Source organism: Phascolarctos cinereus, unplaced genomic scaffold (genome assembly GCF_003287225.1).
Source record: "Phascolarctos cinereus isolate Bilbo 61053 unplaced genomic scaffold, phaCin_HiC Scaffold_5;HRSCAF=322, whole genome shotgun sequence".
Classification (NCBI taxonomy): Eukaryota; Metazoa; Chordata; class Mammalia; order Diprotodontia; family Phascolarctidae; genus Phascolarctos; species Phascolarctos cinereus.
In genome coordinates, this window is record NW_027555958.1 from 253699149 (window position 1) to 253717770 (window position 18622).

The 18622-nt window shown below is 42.4% G+C and overlaps 1 protein-coding gene and 1 pseudogene across 1 annotated transcript in view; one reads left to right on the top strand and one right to left on the bottom strand.

The window, feature by feature from the left end:
• Positions 1-15039, bottom strand: part of CTC1 (CST telomere replication complex component 1) — a 36364-nt gene extending 21325 nt beyond the window's left edge. Inside the window, 6 exon segments of the mRNA XM_020966628.2 lie at positions 136-405; positions 1086-1230; positions 1563-1777; positions 1913-2150; positions 7368-7531; positions 14873-15039. Coding sequence (XP_020822287.1) covers positions 136-405; positions 1086-1230; positions 1563-1777; positions 1913-2150; positions 7368-7531; positions 14873-14905 — 1065 coding nt within the window. The 5' untranslated portion in view covers positions 14906-15039.
• Positions 2925-3435, top strand: LOC110194364 (TIP41-like protein pseudogene; annotated as a pseudogene).
• Positions 15040-18622: the final 3583 nt, after the last annotated feature.

Sequence of the window (18622 nt, forward strand, 5' to 3'; positions counted from 1 at the left end):
CCGATTCCCTGCTTTCTTAAGGAACTCAGCTGTCAGATCCTTCTCCATATCCCACTCTCCCTGGAGACACAAGTATCTTGCCTTCCTGGACCCCCCCAAGTTTCTAGTTCTCCAGCTCTCTGGCTCCTTTCTCACCTGGTATGACAACATCCTGACATTCCTGCTGGAGTTACAATGCTGCTGGGAGCTGCTAGGTATAGGGAGTGGGCTAGGGACAGCCTCTGAAATGAATTCTTCCACATTAAACTCCTGTATATGCTCAGGATCTAGGGATATCAAGGCAGAAGAAGGGCTAGTTGTCCAAATACGACGAGGAAAACCACGGACTGTGGATATCTGCAGATTTGTCAGCACATACGAACAGCTGGGCCGCAGAGCATGGTGCCAAACCAACTGGCTAGGGATCTGGAGAGGGGAGGGCAGGAGAACAGCTCTCAACGGAGTTTCCCCCTCACCAGGAGCACCACCTCCCCCGATCTCAAACCAAGTGTTCCCACCCTCTAGCCACAACCACCTTACTACCTGTCATACCGACTTCTCTCATACTCACTGGACCAGTTCTAGTGTCTCTAATCACTCTACCCATGACACTCGGTTTGAGTGTCATGATGGGATTCCAGCTCTCACCAAAATACCAACCCTGCACTGTCTCTGCCACCCACTTTCCAACCCTATTAACCATCTACTTTCTCAGGCCCTAGTCCCAATCCAAAGCATGTAATTCAAAGACAGAACCAACTAATGCCATTTAATTCATCATGTGTAATGAGGACCTGAGTCCAAATTGTACCTCTGCTGCATACTACAAAGTCATTTTGCCGCTTCAAATGACAATGTATATGAGGTGATTTATAAATTTTAAAGTTATATAGATGTCAATTGTTATTACTGCTACCTATGTAACTTTAGGCAAGTTATTTAATCTTTCTGGGTCTCAATTTCCTAACTTATAAAATTAAAGGTTTAGATTAGTGTAAAGACAGTGTTCTAAACCTTTCAGTTTTAAACCCAATGATCCCATGGATCTGATCTCTAACAATCTATCCTTTTCATTCTCCCCCATTCATTTTAGCATCTTCTTGTACCTGCACAATGATGGGCATGGGAGTGGTGGCTGAAGAGGGGCCTCCCAGTGACAAGATGAAGTAGTGCTTTCGATGGGTCTTTACCAGTGTACTTAACTGTACCAGCTCCCCTGCCAGGTGTAGCTGCTGCCTTCGAAACTTACTTCTGAAAGGGAAAGGAGGAGAGGGAGAAGGGAGTCATAATTTTATTGCCCCCACCCTTTCCTTTAGTAGAATAGTCTCTACTCACCCTTAATGCCAGGTGGCTAAATTTCCCAGACTATCTTCCCTAACCCCACTTAAGGTATAAGATCTTAACCTTTATAGTACTTACACTCCCTCTCTGCTCAGAACACTGTATTTCAACCTCTCTCCTAGCCCCACACCTTTCAGGGTGGTGTAGACCTCATCCTTCCCTCCCTTTTGTTGTAGACTCTCCTGCTCCAAAACATACAACTCTTATAGTAGTGGTTCCTCTGCAAAGTCGGGAAGAACTACCTGTGCCGGAGCAGTTGGGATGCAGTCTCTGGGTAGAGAACTCTTATGGGAGTTTCAGGGCCATGGTTGAGGATCTGAGGCAACACAGGAACTGGGGGGCACCACAGCTCCAAATGCCCACTTCCCAAGGAGCTCTGTTGCCAGGCAGGGGGGATATAACTCCAACTAGGGAAAAGGAAGAGGTGGCCCAGCCATGAAAGGTCAAAGTCCAAGAGCTAGGAAAGTCAAAGCAAAATTAAAAGTCAACTGGGACCCAGGCATTTCTCACCTCCACCAGAGATCCAAACACCCCACCACCCAAAATCATTATGGACTGAGGCATCTGGCTTACTACCAGAGGTCCAGCTTACCTCACAGCCCAAAGTCCCACTGTTGTCCTTCACATAGAGGCTACCATCCCTGTACTCTGAGTCCAAATCCCCTGGCAGGTCGGTCAGTGTCCCTAGAAGTAGCAGCCTCTCCCTTGGCAGCGGAACCGTACTTGGTCCAGCTTTGTTAGCCCAAGCCTGGTATTCAGTACTGCTCCAAGCCAGATGGCTACAACATGAGAGGTGTTGATGAGACTTAAGCTCCTGCACAGAGACAAAACTGTGAAGAAAGGGAGTCAGAGATTCCTCCTTCCAAAACTAACAATTAAGATTACCACAAAGGAGGTCAGAAGGACCTGAGTTCAAATCCAGCCTCAGACCAAACACTTGACACTTACTAGCTGTGTGACCCTGGGCAAGTCACTTAACTCCAACTGCTTAAAAACAAACAAACAAACAAAAAAAAAAGATTACCACAAAGTATCCCCATCTCATAATGCTCCCCTCCACCTCCCGGGGCAAACCAGGGCCTTAAAATGAGACTGAGGAACTGGGCTGGTTTACTTGACAGAAGGTGGCAGGTGGCCCAGCTGATATGAGTGTAGAGCCTGGAGTTAGGGGGGCCCGAGTTCAAATCTGGCCTCAGACACTTACTAGCTATATGACCCTGGGCAAGTCACTTAATTCTCTTGGCCTGTTTCCTCATCTGTAAAATGAGCTGGAGAAGGAACTGGCAAATCACTCCAATATCTTTTGCCAAGAAAACCCCAAATAGAGTCATAAAGAGTCAGACATGACTGAACGACAACTTGACAGAAGAGGACAAAGCCTAGGATCAGAATGAACAGATCTGACAGAAAGTACCTTGTGACCCTGAGAAATGGGCTTGAGGTGTTTGTCTTCTTCCATTTTATTCATCCTCAGCGTTAAGTGTGGGGACCAGGGAGTAAATGGTGGAATCCCCAGTAAACCTGGAGGATGGGCAGAGCCAAGGTAGGGCAGGGCTGGGGAGAGGGAAGTAGGGAAGGGAGGTCAGGGGAGAGCCACTGTGACCATGATAATCCATGGTTTCCAGAGCAGCCCCTAAGACTTCTCCTTTGGGTCCTGGAAGCTGACGTGGAGAAATTAGCTGATGAGCTACACATGCCATCTTTTCCTGAAATGATGTTTGGAGACAAGGTTTTAAGAATCCAACATGTTTCTGAGTTTGGAACTGAATTTAATGTGACTGATATTTAAAATGTGTAAACATCTACCAAGGAGTGCTTTAGGTGGCATGTGCTGAAGAATGGCAAAAGAGCAGAATGGAAGGTGAACACTCCAAAGAGATTATTAGACCATATAATTGGATCTATACAACAGATTACAAAAGAATATTGCCTGGTGAAGCAGGCTGTGCCTACAACAGATCATATGGACACAGAAATTGAAAGCCAGAGAAGAGTTTGAAAATGAACTTCATGATCGCGGAGTTTCAAGCTTAAGTGTAAAAAATTGTGATGCTTTCTAGCTTTTTCCTGCTATTGAAATTTTTCTTAAGAATTGATGGTGCGTGGGGCAGCTAGGTGGCGCAGTGGACAGAACTTTGGCCTTGGAGTCAGGAGGACTTGAGTTCAAATCCAGCCTCAGACACTTGTTAGCTGTGTGACCTTGGGCCAGTCACTTAACCCCAACTGCCTAAATAAAATAAAAGAATTGATGGTATGCTCATCAGGATGAATGGCACAAAGCTCTACCATGAGGCTGACAAAGCTTATACTTTAAGAGAATACACTTCAAGAGACAGCAAAACAGCAAATTTAATGCATGTTTCACCAGCCCTCTACAGAGCCTAATGAAATACCACAATAACTCCTTGTAAAGGAAGCAATCCAGATAATAGTAATGTTTACTATAATTAAATATATATGTGTGTACAATATGTAGCTCCTCTGCTTTCACCCTTTGGAAAGGTTTTAGAGGTGGTAGAGTGTTAAGTTTATCTGTGAAGATCTTGGTTGAGAGGATCTACCAAAAGATATAAGTCCTACCTAAGAAATTTTAGTTAAACCAGAAGATATTAATTATTTCACAGGACCTTATTAAGCAATATATGTAGGAAGCAGTGCAGATCAGTAGAGAGAAAAATGGATCTAGACTCAGAGTAGCTAAGTATGACAACGGAGAGAAAGCTGGACTGGGAATCAGGAAGACTGAAGTTCAAATCCTGCCTCAGACATTTACTACCTATGTGACCCTAGGTAAGTCATTTAACACCTCTGAACCTTAGTTTCCTCATTTGCAAAATTAGGAGATTGGACATGATGGCCTCTAAGGAGCCTTCCAGCTGTAAATCCATGATCCTATGATTTACATGTCCTTGGCTTCTAGGCCTGTTTTCTGGTCCAGGATTATTTCCATTTACATTTCTCTTACTATTATTTAATAGTTTGCAATTCTTCTTTCCTTTCACCACTTATCTATTGTGTAATAGCTTATCTATTGTTTACATATCTTATTAGGGAAATTTGATACAAGGATTTTTTTTCCCTTTTGAACACTTATCTTAGGTACCTCAATTTTGTTTGTAAAGAGCTTTTCAGTTTCATATTATCAAAGTTATCTATTTTATCTTTTGTAATTGCCTCTATCTCTTGTTTGGTTAAGAAAAGATCTCCTACTGAACAAGTTATGGTATATTAATATGATTATATACTATTATGTTGTAAGAAATAATGAAGGAGATGGTATCAGAAAAACTTGGAAAGACCTATATGGGTAAGAATTTAACAATCAATCAACGAGTATTTATTAAGCACCTACTATGGGCCAATGAGACAGCAAGTTGAAACCAGAATTTAGGGGTGACAGCGAGCACAGCCTAGCCCTAGGCAGTTCAGAAGTGGTCTGGCTGATTAGAGCTGTCTACACTTATTGCTTTCACTTCTCCAATCACTCTTTTTTTCTCAATCTTCTGTAATCTAGCTTCCAACATCATCACTGAATTAAAACTTCTCTCTCTCTCTCTCCAATGCTCCTAACGATCTCTGAATTACCAAATCAGATGGCCTTTTCTAGATCCTCATTCTTCTCAACCTCTCTACAGCAACAGACACTACTGACTCTCTCCCTTTCCTGACACTATTATGGGGAACTCCTAGATAAAGAAACTCCCTCTTAGGGCAGCTCGGTGGCACAGTGGACAGAGCAAGAGCCCTGGAGTTCAGGAGGACCTGAGTTTAAATTCGGGTTCAGATACATAAAACTCAATAGCTGTGTGACCCTCAGCAATCTGGGCAAGTCACTTAATCCCAATTGCCTCAGGAAAAAAAAGAAAGAAAGAAAGAAACTCCCTCTCCCAATGTAGGTCAGCTCTTTTCTCTTCAAGTTATAGTCTTAAAGAGTTGACCACAGCATTGAAGGGGTAAGTGATTTGCCCAGGGTCACATACCAGTTTGTCAGAGGTGAGACTCAAACCAGGTCTTTCTAGCCTTAAGGCAAGCTTTCTTTATTCCATGCTGCCAACTGTTCTTTCTCTTAATTGGATAGAATATAGTCAATGTGATACTTACTGAATAAAGCTTTATGTTCCCAATGTTTTATTTTAAAAGTGAGTAAATTGAATATTTTATATTTCTCTTTAAAAACAGTAACAAAAACCTTGCGGTTCGCAGAATTAGGGCTACAGAATTGGAAAGGGGCTTAGAAACCATTTAGTACAATGCTTTCATTTGTCAGATGATGAAACTGAATCTAAAGAGGTTAAGCGGCTTAACGAGGTTACTAAGGTATTGTCTGAGGTAGGATTTGAATCCAGAGCAGAATGCGTGTTCTTTTTACTGAACCAAGCTATTACTTAAATCAATTAATCAATAAATATTTATTAAAGGCCTGCTACTTGTCAAACACTCTGTTAAGCTTAAGGGATACTGAGACGAAAGTGGAACAGTACTTATCTTTTAGGATCTTACAATCCAGCCAAGAGTCCACATGGACATACGTAGGTATGTAACCAGTTAAAGGGAACAATGGAGAAACGGAGAGAGCGCACAACTACAGAAGGCAGACCTGAGGACATATCCAGCCTCAGACACTCACTAGCTGTGTGGTCCTAGACAAGCACTTAACCTGCTTGGCCTCAGTTTCCTCATCTGTAAGATGGGGATAATACTAGTTCCCATACCTACCTCCCAGGATTGTTGTGAAGATAAAATGGGAGAATACTTATAAAGCACTTTGCAAATCTTAAAGTGCTGTATAAATGCTAACTATTACACGAAATCCATAAAAAAATAAGCATAATATTATGGGCATGGCATTAGCTGCAAAGGGGAGACGAGGAAAGGCTTCATGTGCAAAAGGGGTATGTAAACCAAACTGAAGGGAACAGTGATTCTAGAGGCAGAAATGTGGAAGAAGGCTACTCCAGACATGAAAGACAGCCAGTACAGAAAGGCACCAAGATGAAAGACATCTTGTGAAATGAACATGTGAAACAGTAAGGTGGCCAACCTGGCTGGACTACAATGCGTATGTACAAAGGGGAGCAGCGTTCAATCAGGCTGGAAAGGCAGAATGGGGTCAAGTTGGGAAGGGCTTTTTTTTGGTTTGTCTGGTTTTGATTTTTTATGAAGGGCTTCAAATGACAACCAGGAAGTCTACCCTGGATCCTAAAGGTAATAGTGTCTTAGTGTAAATGACAGTGTGGATCTCCATCACTTACTAAGCCACGTGACCTTGGGTAAATCTCTGAGTCTCCTCAGTTTCCTCATACGTGAAATGGCATCAGGAAAATGTGCTCTTGTGAGGATCAAAGATCATGGGTGTAAAAGCACTATGAAAATTATAAAGCAGAATGCAAAGCTGAGGTATTATTAGTAGGTAGTTCCAGGCATTGTGCCAGGCCTGGAGTCAAGAAGACCTAATTTCAAACCTAATGTCAGACACTCATCAGCTATGTGACTTTAGGAAGTCACTTAACCTCTGTTTGCCTAAATTTCCTCATCCATAAAATGGGGAAAATAATAGCACCTACCTCCCAGGGTGGTTTTGAGCATCAAATGAGATTGTAAAGCACTGAGCACAGTGCCTGGCATGGTAAGTGCTCTATAAATATGTGACCCTAGGTAAGTCACTTAACCATCTTGGCCTCAGTTTCCTCATCTGTAAAATGAGTTGGAGAAGGAAATGGCAAACCACTCTAGTATCTTTGCCAAGAAAACTCCAAATGGGGTCATGAAGAGTTGGATACAACGGAACAACAAAAACAAGAAATGTTAGCTAGTGGTAGTAACTAGTGATAATAAGTAATATTTTTAACGTGTGTAGAACCCAGCTGTTCTTTTTCTCCTCTTCATTTGGAACCCACACTCCTCCCCCCTACCCCCCAAAAAGAGACATTTTCTTCAGAGTATAGAAATTCCTGGTGGAGAGCAACTGTGCTCTGATCTTCCCTTCCCTTGGGTCATCCCTTGACAGCCTTTCCCCACTTCCTCTTGTCTCGACTCTGGTTCCTTACCTGTAGCTGAGAGGCAGGTTGAGACCTCCGGTTCCTCCTGAGGATGACCAGCTAGCCTTCACGCAGTTAACCACTGCTTCTACCAACTGGATACAAGGATCTTTGCTGGTTGGACATAGGTTCTTCTGGATGAAGGAATGGACAGCCTGCAGCCAAGCTTGCTCCTAGGGGAAATGAAAATGGGAAGAAGTTAGTTTAATCACTCTTCCTTCAACCAAAGAATTTAGAGTGAGTAGAAGTCAGTAGAGAATAGAAGGCCCCCAAATCACTAAACTGTGAACACCCTTTGGCCCAACAATACCCCTATTAGGCCTATACCCCAAAGAGATTTCTTAAAAAATAAATAAATAAAAGGAAAAAGACTTATATGTACAAAAATATTTACAGCATCTCTTTTTGCAGTAACAAAGAACCAGAAACTAGAAAGGGGGTTTTCATAAATAGGTGAATGGCTGAACAAGTTATAGTATATAAATGTGTATGTGTCTGTGTGTAGAGTATATATATGTATGTTTATATATAAAATGTACATATATACACACACACATATACATACACATATACATGCAGTACATAAATGAAATATTTGTAAAGTACTCAGGTACAGTGCCTGGTAAGCACTTAATAAGTGTTTGTTCCTTTCCTTTCCCCTTCCCCATGGATTTTATTGCTAGCAAGAAATGATAAAAGGAATAGTTTCAGAGAAATCTGGGATGACTCATATGAACTGATGCAGAATCAAGTGAGCAGATCCAGCAGAACAATTTACACAACAACCGCAACACTGTAAAAGTAAACAACTCTGAAAGATTTAAGAACTAAGATTGATGCAATGATCAACCACGACTCCAGAAGACCAATGATGAAGCACACTACCCACCTCCTGAGAGAGGTAGGACAAGAAGACATACTATGGAATGAGACATTCATTTCTGGATATGATTAACTTAGGAATTTATTTTGATGGATTTCAAATGTTACAATGCTTTTGTTTTTCTTTCTCCCCCCCCCTTTTTGGCAGAGAATAAAGTAGAGAAAAGGAGTCTAGCAATATGACTTCCCACCAAAAAAGAGAGAACAGAATGGAAAGCCAGAGATTGACAAGTAGGACACCTTTGAAAGTTACATGCTGAATTTATTATTATATCATTTTTTAAAAAGCAGGTTCTATAAAATAAGATTCATAATTTCATAAACAATTATTTCCTGTTCCATATTTGTTTAAGGAAATGCTGATTTGGTTCAATTTGGTGTTTAAGTTTAGTTCAGAATAAAAAGAAAATAAAATGGAAAAAAGAGAAGAGAAGAAGAGTGGGGAGAAGAAGTACAGAATTACAGGTCCTTGTTGCCTAATTTCATTAATTAGGGTGAGTCAAAGAGGCAGCTAGGTGGCACAGTGGATAGAGCACTGGCCCTGAAGTCAGGAGGACCTGAGTTCAAATTCTGCCTCAGACCAAACACTTGACACTTACTAGCTGTGTGACCTTGGGCAAGTCACTTAACCCCAACTGCCTTAAAAAAAAAATTAGGGTAAATCACAGAATCCTCACTTAGAGCTGGAAGAGAATGGAGCCAGAGTTTTCATCAGGACAGGGAACTCCCAGTGAGGAAACTCCTCCCACCATAACATCATCTCTTCAACTTGTCATAGGACCATGGAACTCAAGCTGGAAGGGACCCCTGAGGCCATCTACTCTAACTCCCTTATTTTACAGATGAGAAGACAGACTCAGAAATAACATGTGATTTTCCTAAGGTGATGATACAGAGAGTGAGTAAGAGAACCAAGATTCAAACTCAAGTCTTGATTTCAATCAATGCTTTTTCCACCACACCAAACTCCTGTGTTTGGGCCAACATTGGGTGAAAGGGGGCAGTTGGCCCCATAAGAATAATGAGTTTTGTCTTGAGGATTCAAAATTCAAACTATAAAAATCTTGATTTTTTTAGGCACCTATAGAGACCTGAGATTATAACAGGGAACTGGAATAGGAGTTAAGTGAGGCAGAACAAAATTAACAGAGTGGGGAGCACTGGGTTGGTCTTGACAGGGGTAGGGAACCTAAAGCCTCAAGGCCACATGTGGCCCTCTAGGTCCTCCAGTGCCGTGGCCACGGGTTCCCCACCCCTGAAAGTATCTGTTAAACATTATAAAGAACAGACTCTCAAAAGTGGAGTTTAGAAAGGTAGCTTGGCATAGTGGAGAGAGATAGCCACAGAGACTGAAAGACCTAGGATTAAGTCCCACCTCTGACATATGTTGGTTGGGTAACCTTGGGCATGTCACTTAACCTATATGGACCTCAGTTTCCTCATCTGTAAAATCAGGGAATTGAAATGGATGGTCTCTGAAGTCCCTTCCAACTCTAGATCTACAGTGCTAAGACAAAGTGCAGAGAAGAAGATGCTGATCTGCACTGGTAGAAGCAGTTTCCTCCCTGGGAGTCCCCTACACTGATGAAACCACAGGATCCATCCTCTCATTTTACAGATGAGACCCAGATGGGTTAAGTGACTTGCCCAAGGTCAGAGATAGTAAACAGTAAAGGCCAGCCTCCTCAGTGAAATCCATGGCAATATAAAAGACAATGGGCAACCACACCAAAAACACAATGGATGAAAAATGCACAACTGAGTACGATATGCATGAGAACACTGGATTTTATGTAGGAAAAAACTCTGGGCTTGAATCCCAACTGCATGATGGGAATGAGGAGACTATATCATATTACCAATACTGACTTCCATAAGATAGTGAGTCCCTCTGAGTCAGTCAGTCAATAAACATTTATTAAATACCTACTACTGCCAGGCACTGCGCTAAGTGCTAGGGATGCAAAGAAAAGGTAAAAGCCAGACACTGATCTCAAGGAACTTGTAGTCTAATGGGAGATGTGTAAACAACTAGATACAAACAAGCTATATACAGGATAAATTGGAAATAATCAAGAGAAGATGAGATTTTTGATGGAACTTGAAGGAAGCCAGGAAAGCAAGGAGATCATTTCAGGCATGGGCGTGGCTGGGGGGGATGACCAAGACAACACTGCCAGTGAAAATGCCCTGAGCTAGGAGATTGAGTATAAGGAGTAAGAAGACTGAAGTGGGGAGGGGGGGAAGGAGGCTGCAGGTTATGTAGGGCTTTGAATACCAGAGAATTTTATATTTTATCCTAGAGGTGATAGAGAACCACTGGAATTTATTGCATGGGGGGTGACGTGTTCTGATCTACGATTTAGAAAGATCACTTCGACATCAGATTGGAGGACAGACTGGAATGGGGAAAATTTGTGGCAGGAAAACCAAGCAGTAGGTCATTACATTAGTCTAGGTATGATATAAGGGCCCAAACTAGGGTTGCCAGCAGCGTTTGAGGAAAGAAGGGCATATCTGAGAGATGCCAAGAAGGTAGAAATGACAGGACTTTGCAGCAGACTGACTATGGAGGGTGAGAGAAAGTGAGGAGTTGAGGATAACACTTAAGTTATGAGCCTGAGGGACTGGGAGGATTGGCATTGCCCTCTACAGTAATATGGAAGGTAGGAGCTAGGAGAGTTCGGGGGTAAAGATAACGAGTCCAGTTTTGGACACGTTAAGCTTAAGATGTTTATGGGACATTCAGTTTGAGATGTCTACCAAGTAGTTGGAAATGTGAAGCTGGAAGTAAGCAGAAAGGTTAGGGCAGGAAAAGCAGACTTGAGAATCATCATCATAGAGATGAAAACTGAATCTGTGAGAGCCAATAAGATCACTAAGTGAAGTACTATAAAGGAAGAGGAGAGTACCTAAGACTACTGAGGTCATGTATTAGAAAAATGGGAGCTAGGGCAGTCAGAGCTGATGGGACAGCCCAAGTTCCACACCAATATCCATGCATGCTAAAGGAGTCAGAGGATGGCCTCTAGCAGGTTGAGGCCTACATGGAAAGAGCAGTGGATCTGGATTAAGAAGGCATGGGTTCAAATTCCAGTTCTGTTACTTTCTACCTGTGGGACTTCCTCTCTGGGATTCAGCTTTCTCATCTGCAAAATTTGAGGATGAGATGACACCTCAGGTCTGCTTCTGTTCCAAATCTATGACCCAAAATCACAGGTTTATAGAGGGTGTGATCAGGAACCTGGTCAATATAAGATTTTAAATGATGATGTCTTTGTTCTAGCTTTCAAGATGCCTCCATAAACAAGGTATGGACATTCCTATGGAACTTTTGTACCTTTGATGGGCTCCACCCTCGCTCAGGATACCTGCTGGCCCCACTGACACCATACTAAGGATGACTGGGTCATGGCCGGACTATCTGAGCTGAACCATTGGGCTTGGCCTTAAAAGAGGACAGAAACAGATCTAGAGAAAAGGAAGAAACCACCCTGAGAGAAATAAGCTATGACATATGATTATCATAATTAATTTTCTTTAATGTGATGGGCCAAATGTGTTCTCCATACCTTATAAGGAAACTTCTTAAAAGCCAAAAGAGACCTCTGTATCATGGACCTCTTTGGCAGTCTGCTCAAGCCTGTGAACCCTTTTTCAAAATAATGTTCTTAAACGCATAAAATAGAATACACAGTATTACAAAGGACACCAATTATGTTAAATGAAGATGGGGTTTTTTCCCGTTCCAATTTCACAGACCCCTGAAATCTATCCAAGGACCAGGTTAAGAACCTCTAACCTAATGTTATACAGAGAGTAAGTAGCAGAAGTAAGACTTGGGGCAGCTAGATGGTGCAGTGTATAGAGCACCGGCCCTGGATTCAGGAAGACCTGAGTTCAAAACTGGCCTAAGACACTTGACATTTACTAGCTGTGTGACCCTGGGCAAGTCACTTCACACCACTGCCTTGTTTAAAAGAAAAAAAAAGAAGTGAGAAGACTTCTTGACTATGGATCCCAGTACTCTTTTCATTCTACTACACAGCCTCCCACATTTTCAAATAAAGGAACCCAAGCCCAGAAAGTTGCCCAAGGTTACACAGAAACTAGACCTGGAATTGAACCTCAAGACCTCAAATTCCACAGTCTCTCTCCCGCCAACACACTGCTTCATCCTTTAACCTAGTGAACTGCCCCACCCTAGGGAAGGACACAGACAAGAATTGCACAGGATTAAAAAGTGTTCTGTTTTCTGTGCCAAGTACCCTTGTAGAAAGGAAGACATGAAAATGGCCATCGAGACAGCAGTTGTTTCTATCTTCACACTATCTTTCTTAGAGGTTAACTTCTCCCCACCTCACACAAGGACTGTTATAGCAGACAGCTAGTCTAACTACTGGAAGTTAGTCTCCTTGCCTCAAGTACAGACTTGGGTTCATTCCAGTTAATTCTCCCCTCAGCTGTCAAAATGATCTCCCTAAAAAGCCCAAATCTAACCAGGTCACATTCCCCACTCGATAAACTCCAATAGCTCCCTATTACCTCCAGATCAAATATACAATTTTTTTCTTTGGTTTTTAAAAGCCCTATTTACAACCTGACTCCTTATTTTTCCATTTTTCTTATATTTTACTGCCTTCCTCATAGTCTAAGATCCAGTCATACTGGATCCTCTAACTGGTGTCTTAAACCCACAATTGCATCTCTGACTTTTCACTGGCTGTCCCCCATGCCTGAAATACCTTCCTTCCTTACCTCTGCCTCCTGGTTTCCTTCAAAACTCACCTCAGTTGTGAAATGATCCAACTATTTTGGAGAGCAATTTGGAACTATGCCCAAAGGGCTATAAAAATGTGCATACCCTTTGACCCAGCAATAGCACTTCTAGAGCTGTATCCCAAAAAGATCACAAAAATGGGAAAAGGACCCACATGTACAAAAATATTTATAGCATCTCTTTTTGTGGTGGCAAAGAATTGGAAATTGAGAGGATTCCTATGAATTGGGGAATGGCTGAAAAAGTTGTGGTATATGAATGTAATGGAATACTATTGTGCTATAAGAAATGATGAGCAAGCCGACTTCAGAAAAACCTAGAAAGACTTTTACGGACTGATGCTAAGTGAAGTGAGCAGAACTAGGAGAACGTTGTGCACACTAACAGCTACATTGTGCAATGACTAACAATGATAGACCTAGCCCTTCTCAGCAATGCAAGGATCTAAGACATCTCCAAAGGCTCATGATGGAAAATGCTATCCACATCCAGAGAAAGAATTATGGAGTTTGAATGCAGATCGAAGCATACTATTTGCTATTTTTTTCTTGTTGTGTTTTGTTTCCTCTTTCTGGTGGTTCCTCCTATTGGCTCTAATTCTTACTTACAACATCACTAATGTGAAAATATGTTTAATAGGAATGTAAATGTAGAGCTCATATCAGATTGCACACTGTCTTGGGGAGGGAGGTGGGGAGGGGGAGAAAAATTTAAAACTCAAAAGCTTATGGAAGTGATTGCTGACAAATCAAAATAAATTAATTTAAAAAAAAACTCACCTCAAATCCTGCAAATGATCACCTTATATAGGAAGCCTCCCCCTCCATGCTTTCCCCTGGAAATTACCTTCCACTTACACTGTATAAATCTTGTATGTACTTGGTTATTTGCATGTTATTTCTCTCATTAGATACATGAACCCTGTTCTGCCTTTGCATCCCCATTGCTCAATATGGTGCCTGGCACATAGTAAGTACTAAACACCTACTGACTGACCTCCTTATCTATTTTTACATGAAAGTCTGGAGAATGGGGTTCCTTTCAGGTGCTAGTTGATTTCTATGGTCACTAAGGTCTCTTCCATCTGTGGGTAGGTATCATTGATGACATACACTTCCTCCAGTAGGCAATTAACAAATATTTTTTAATTCAATTGGAAGACCTCATTCAAATAGAAGTTTAAAAAAAAAACCAGTTCATTTTTCCCCCAATCACATGTCAAAACAATTTTTAACATTTAAGAAAAGAAGTTTTGAATGCCAAATTCCATCCTTCCCTGAGACTGTAAGCAACCTGATATAGGCTGTACATGAGCAGAAGTTTTTCATAACAGTATTTATATGTCACTTTTAAGGTTTGCAAAACACTTTGCAAATATTCTATCACTTGATCCACACGGCACCTGATGGGAAGGGGGGAAGGTGATATGATTAGATTACGAACTCCTTGAGGGCACGGGCTGTCTTTTGCCTCTTTTTGTATCTCCAGCGCTTAGCTCAATGCCTGACATACAGTAGACACTTAGTAAACGTTTACTGATAGATTGATTACCCCTGTTTTGCAAGAAAGGAAACTGAGGCAGGCGGCGGTTACGTGACTGGCCGGTCACACAGCTAGGAGCTGAGACGGGACTTGAACTCAGGTTTAGTGCCCCCTAGCCGTGCAGCTGGCCCAAGCAGGGCCACCTCTACCCCCCAGGGCTTCTTCGGGCCAGATGTTTCAGTTCCTTCTCGAGCCCTCGGAGATCGGATATGCGCATGAGCGGGGGCGGGGAAGAAGACGGATGGAGACACGAAACGGAAGGGCTACGAGAAGAAAATACTGAGGAAGGCAAAGGGGAGAGAACACTCACGGATCCCGCAGACCCGACTTCCTCCACAGCCATGACCGCCAGCTCCAATTAGGGCTCGCGGAGGGAAGTTTGAGGCGAGAAGAGCCCAGCGCGCACGCGCCTTTACTGCTCTTGCGCGCCCGTGCCCTCCCCCTCCCTCTCTGAAAGGCCAGGGGAGCGGCCTGTACGAATGACGTGGGGAGAAGGCTGGCATGTAATTCGGCGGGAGGGAGGCAGAACTCGCGGGCCAACCCGCTCCGCCCTCTCTGACGTCACGCCCATTGGCGCTTGCCTGCTTCCATCCTGAGCAAGCAGGCAGTTTTTTCGTTTATTACTAATGGTGGTATCTGCGCATGTCTGAGTCTCCGATGGTATCGCCCCTTCCTCCCCCCGGTCCCGCGCCCCCCTCCCCCACGCCTGCTCTGGACTCGCTGCACCCTGTTCTCACCCACTTCAATCCACAGTTTTGCGTCCCAACGCCCCTTTCTATACACAGATATTAGAATTGGCGATGGATCTGTGGGCCAGAGGATTCTTTCCCAAGAGAAAGAGGAACGATCCAAGCCATTGATGTGTGATTGCCCGCCTGTGCTCTCTGTCAAGTAATCCATTGAGCACCCAGTCGTGGGCACAGTGGATAGGGGAGCCGGGCCTGAGTAAGGAAGTTCAAATTTGGCCTCAGACATTTTCTAGCTTATGTGACCCTTGGCAAATGACTTACCCTGTCTGCCTCAGTTTTTCCTCACCTGTAAAAATCAGGTATAATAATACCACCCACCTCCCAGGGGTGTTGTGAAGATAATTGCAAAGTGTGTCAACCAGAATTTTAATGAAAAACAGCCAATACAACAAAATGGAGGTCTTTTATCGGGGCAAGTGAGTTGCAGCTCTGGGTGCCACCCAGCACAACACACAGGAGAATTTGGGAGAATTACAAAATAATCAGAGGCTGGGGTAACAATGTCTGGTCAGCCCCATGCAATTCATTGGCCTTGGAACCCAGGTTAGGTCCTTTCAGTTCTCAGTCAACTGTTTGTCAAGTGCTTTTCAAACCTTAGAGTGCTAAATAAATGCTAGCTATTATTATCCTGGGTAAACCATTTTGAGGCCCCCCCCCCCATCGCCTGAGAAAGGCCAATCAGGAGAAAGACAGTTTGGCCCACTCTGAGCTTAACCTACCTTAATGCTTTGTGTGCTCTAGCATAACAAGGCTTTGCTTTGCTCTCTGAATGAACCCAAAATGCCCCTTCCTGAGTCAGCAACTATAAGGCCAGATGGGGTATGGGCCTAAGCCAAGATCTTTTGTCCTTTGCCCCAAAGAAGAATTTGGGTCCCATTTGTCTATGGGCCCCAGAAAACCCTTAAACTTTCTTTGATCTTACTCATCTACTTGGTCTCAAACAGTAATTGGCCTTTCCTTATCTCTTATTCTTATTCTGATGGACCTGCTCTCCCTTATCTCCCTTTGGAACCCTGATGAAGCCTAGTCTTCGATCCCACCTTTGATCTTGTCAATCTCTTCCAACCAGTTCTTTGTTACACTAATAAAGCCTAGCCCTCCATGGTCTATTCCAGAGTGGCCCTATTCTATCTCCCAGACATTCCCATCGGAATTCTCTCTAAACTCACCCCAGCTTCAGGATCTTTCTCCCTGCCCCTCCTCCAAACATCCAAAATTACTTGGGTGTAGATAAGATCCATCCTGGCCCTCATTTAAATGCTGAGATTTCCTCATGCCTGCTTGTCCTTACAGGTGTCACTACTGTTCAAATTCCTTAAGAGTCTGGCATATATGGGTCATAGGTAATAAAACTTTATCTTTGGCTGAAAGAAGACTTGAGTCGAATTCATTTGGGCAGGACCCACATGTCATGATCTTGGGGTTCCCAGCACCCCAAGAATCTACACCTCATCAACCAGGATGATCAGGAGCATTCTTCTGTTTATGACTACCAAGGACAAGGTGCCTTGAACTGGACACTATATTGAATAATGGGACTTTTTAATGTTTTCTTATGTTATGTTATGTTGCAGGGGTATGAGCCTAAGCCAAGACCTTTGCCCCTTACCCCAAAAAGAATTTGGGTCCCATTTGTCTAAGGGATTCTCCTAGAATTCTCCCAGAATCCTCCCAGTTGATCAGGGAGGTCTCTGGTGTTCACCTGAGGCTATAATCCTATCAACTGGCCTTTCATTATTGCCTACCCTCAATCTCCCAATTCTCTGTTACCCTTCACCTAGCCTACCCTTCCATTGTCTATTACCTCCAGATGGCCCCCTGCCACTTGCCACCCTTAATCTTATCTAGACTCCAAGGGAGACTTTGGCCATGTGGTCCAGGTCCCAGGAGTTCTGTTCACCCCAGCTTACTGGCTACTCCTATCCAGATCTTCCTTAGACCCCTCTTCCATTCACCTCAAACTACTTGGCCACTCCTAGATCTCTTCCACAGTCTTTCTGTAAATAGGGTCCATCTTGTCTTGTCAATTTCAACTGACACCTTGACATTCTCTTATCTTATTATATTTACAAGCTATCCATTAAGAAATTCCTTTCTCAAACTTACTGTAGACATCATAAAATATTTAGGAGTCTACCTCCCGAAACAAACCCAGGAACTCTATGAACACAATTACAAAACACTTTTCACACAAATAAAATCAGATCTAAATAATTGGAAAAACATCAGTTGCTCATGGGTAGGCCGAGCTAATACAATAAAAATGACAATCCTACCTAAGCTAATTTACTTATTCAGTGCCATACCAATCAAACTACCAAAAAATTATTTTATAGAGTTAGAAAAAATAATAACAAGATTCATTTGGAAAAACAAAAGGTCCAGAATATCAAAGGAACTAATGAAAAGAAATGCAGGGGAAGGTGGCCTAGCAATTCCAGATCTTAAATTGTATTATAAAGCAGCAATCATCAAAACTGCTTGGTACTGGCTAAGAAATAGGGAGGTGGATCAGTGGAATAGGTTAAATATGCAAGACACAGTAGTCAATGACTATAGTAATCTATTATTTGATAAACCCAAAGACCCCAGCTTCTGGGATAAGAACCCACTCTTTGAAAAAAACTGCTGGGAAAACTGGAAAAGAGTATGGCAGAAACTAGGCATAGACCCAAATCTCACACCATATACCAAAATAAAGTCAAAATGGGTTCATGACTTAGATATAAAGGCTGATACCATAAGTAAACTGGGAGAACAAGGAATAGTTTACCTATCAGATCTATGGAGAACAGAAGAATTCATGACCAAACAGGAGATAGAGAACATTATGAAAAGCAAAATGGATAATTTTGATTACATTAAATTGAAAAGTTTTTGCACAAACAAAGCCAATGCAACTAAGATTAGAAGGAAGGTAGAAAATTGGGAAAGAATTTTTACAACCAGTCTCTCTGATAAAGGCCTCATTTCTAAAATATATAGAGAATTAAGACAAATTTATAAGAACACAAGCCATTCCCCAATTGATAAATGGTCAAAGGATATGAACAGACAGTTCTCAGATGAAGAAATTAAAGCCATCTATAGTCATATGAAAAAATGCTCTAAATCATTATTGATTAGAAAAAAAAAAACAACTCTGAGGTACCACATCACACCTATCAGATTGGCCAACATGACAAAACAGGAAAATGATAAATGTTGGAGAAGATGTGGGAAAATTGGAACACTAAACATTGTTGGTGGAGTTGTGAAATGATCCAACCATTTTGGAGAACAATTTGGAACTATGCCCAAAGGGCTACAAA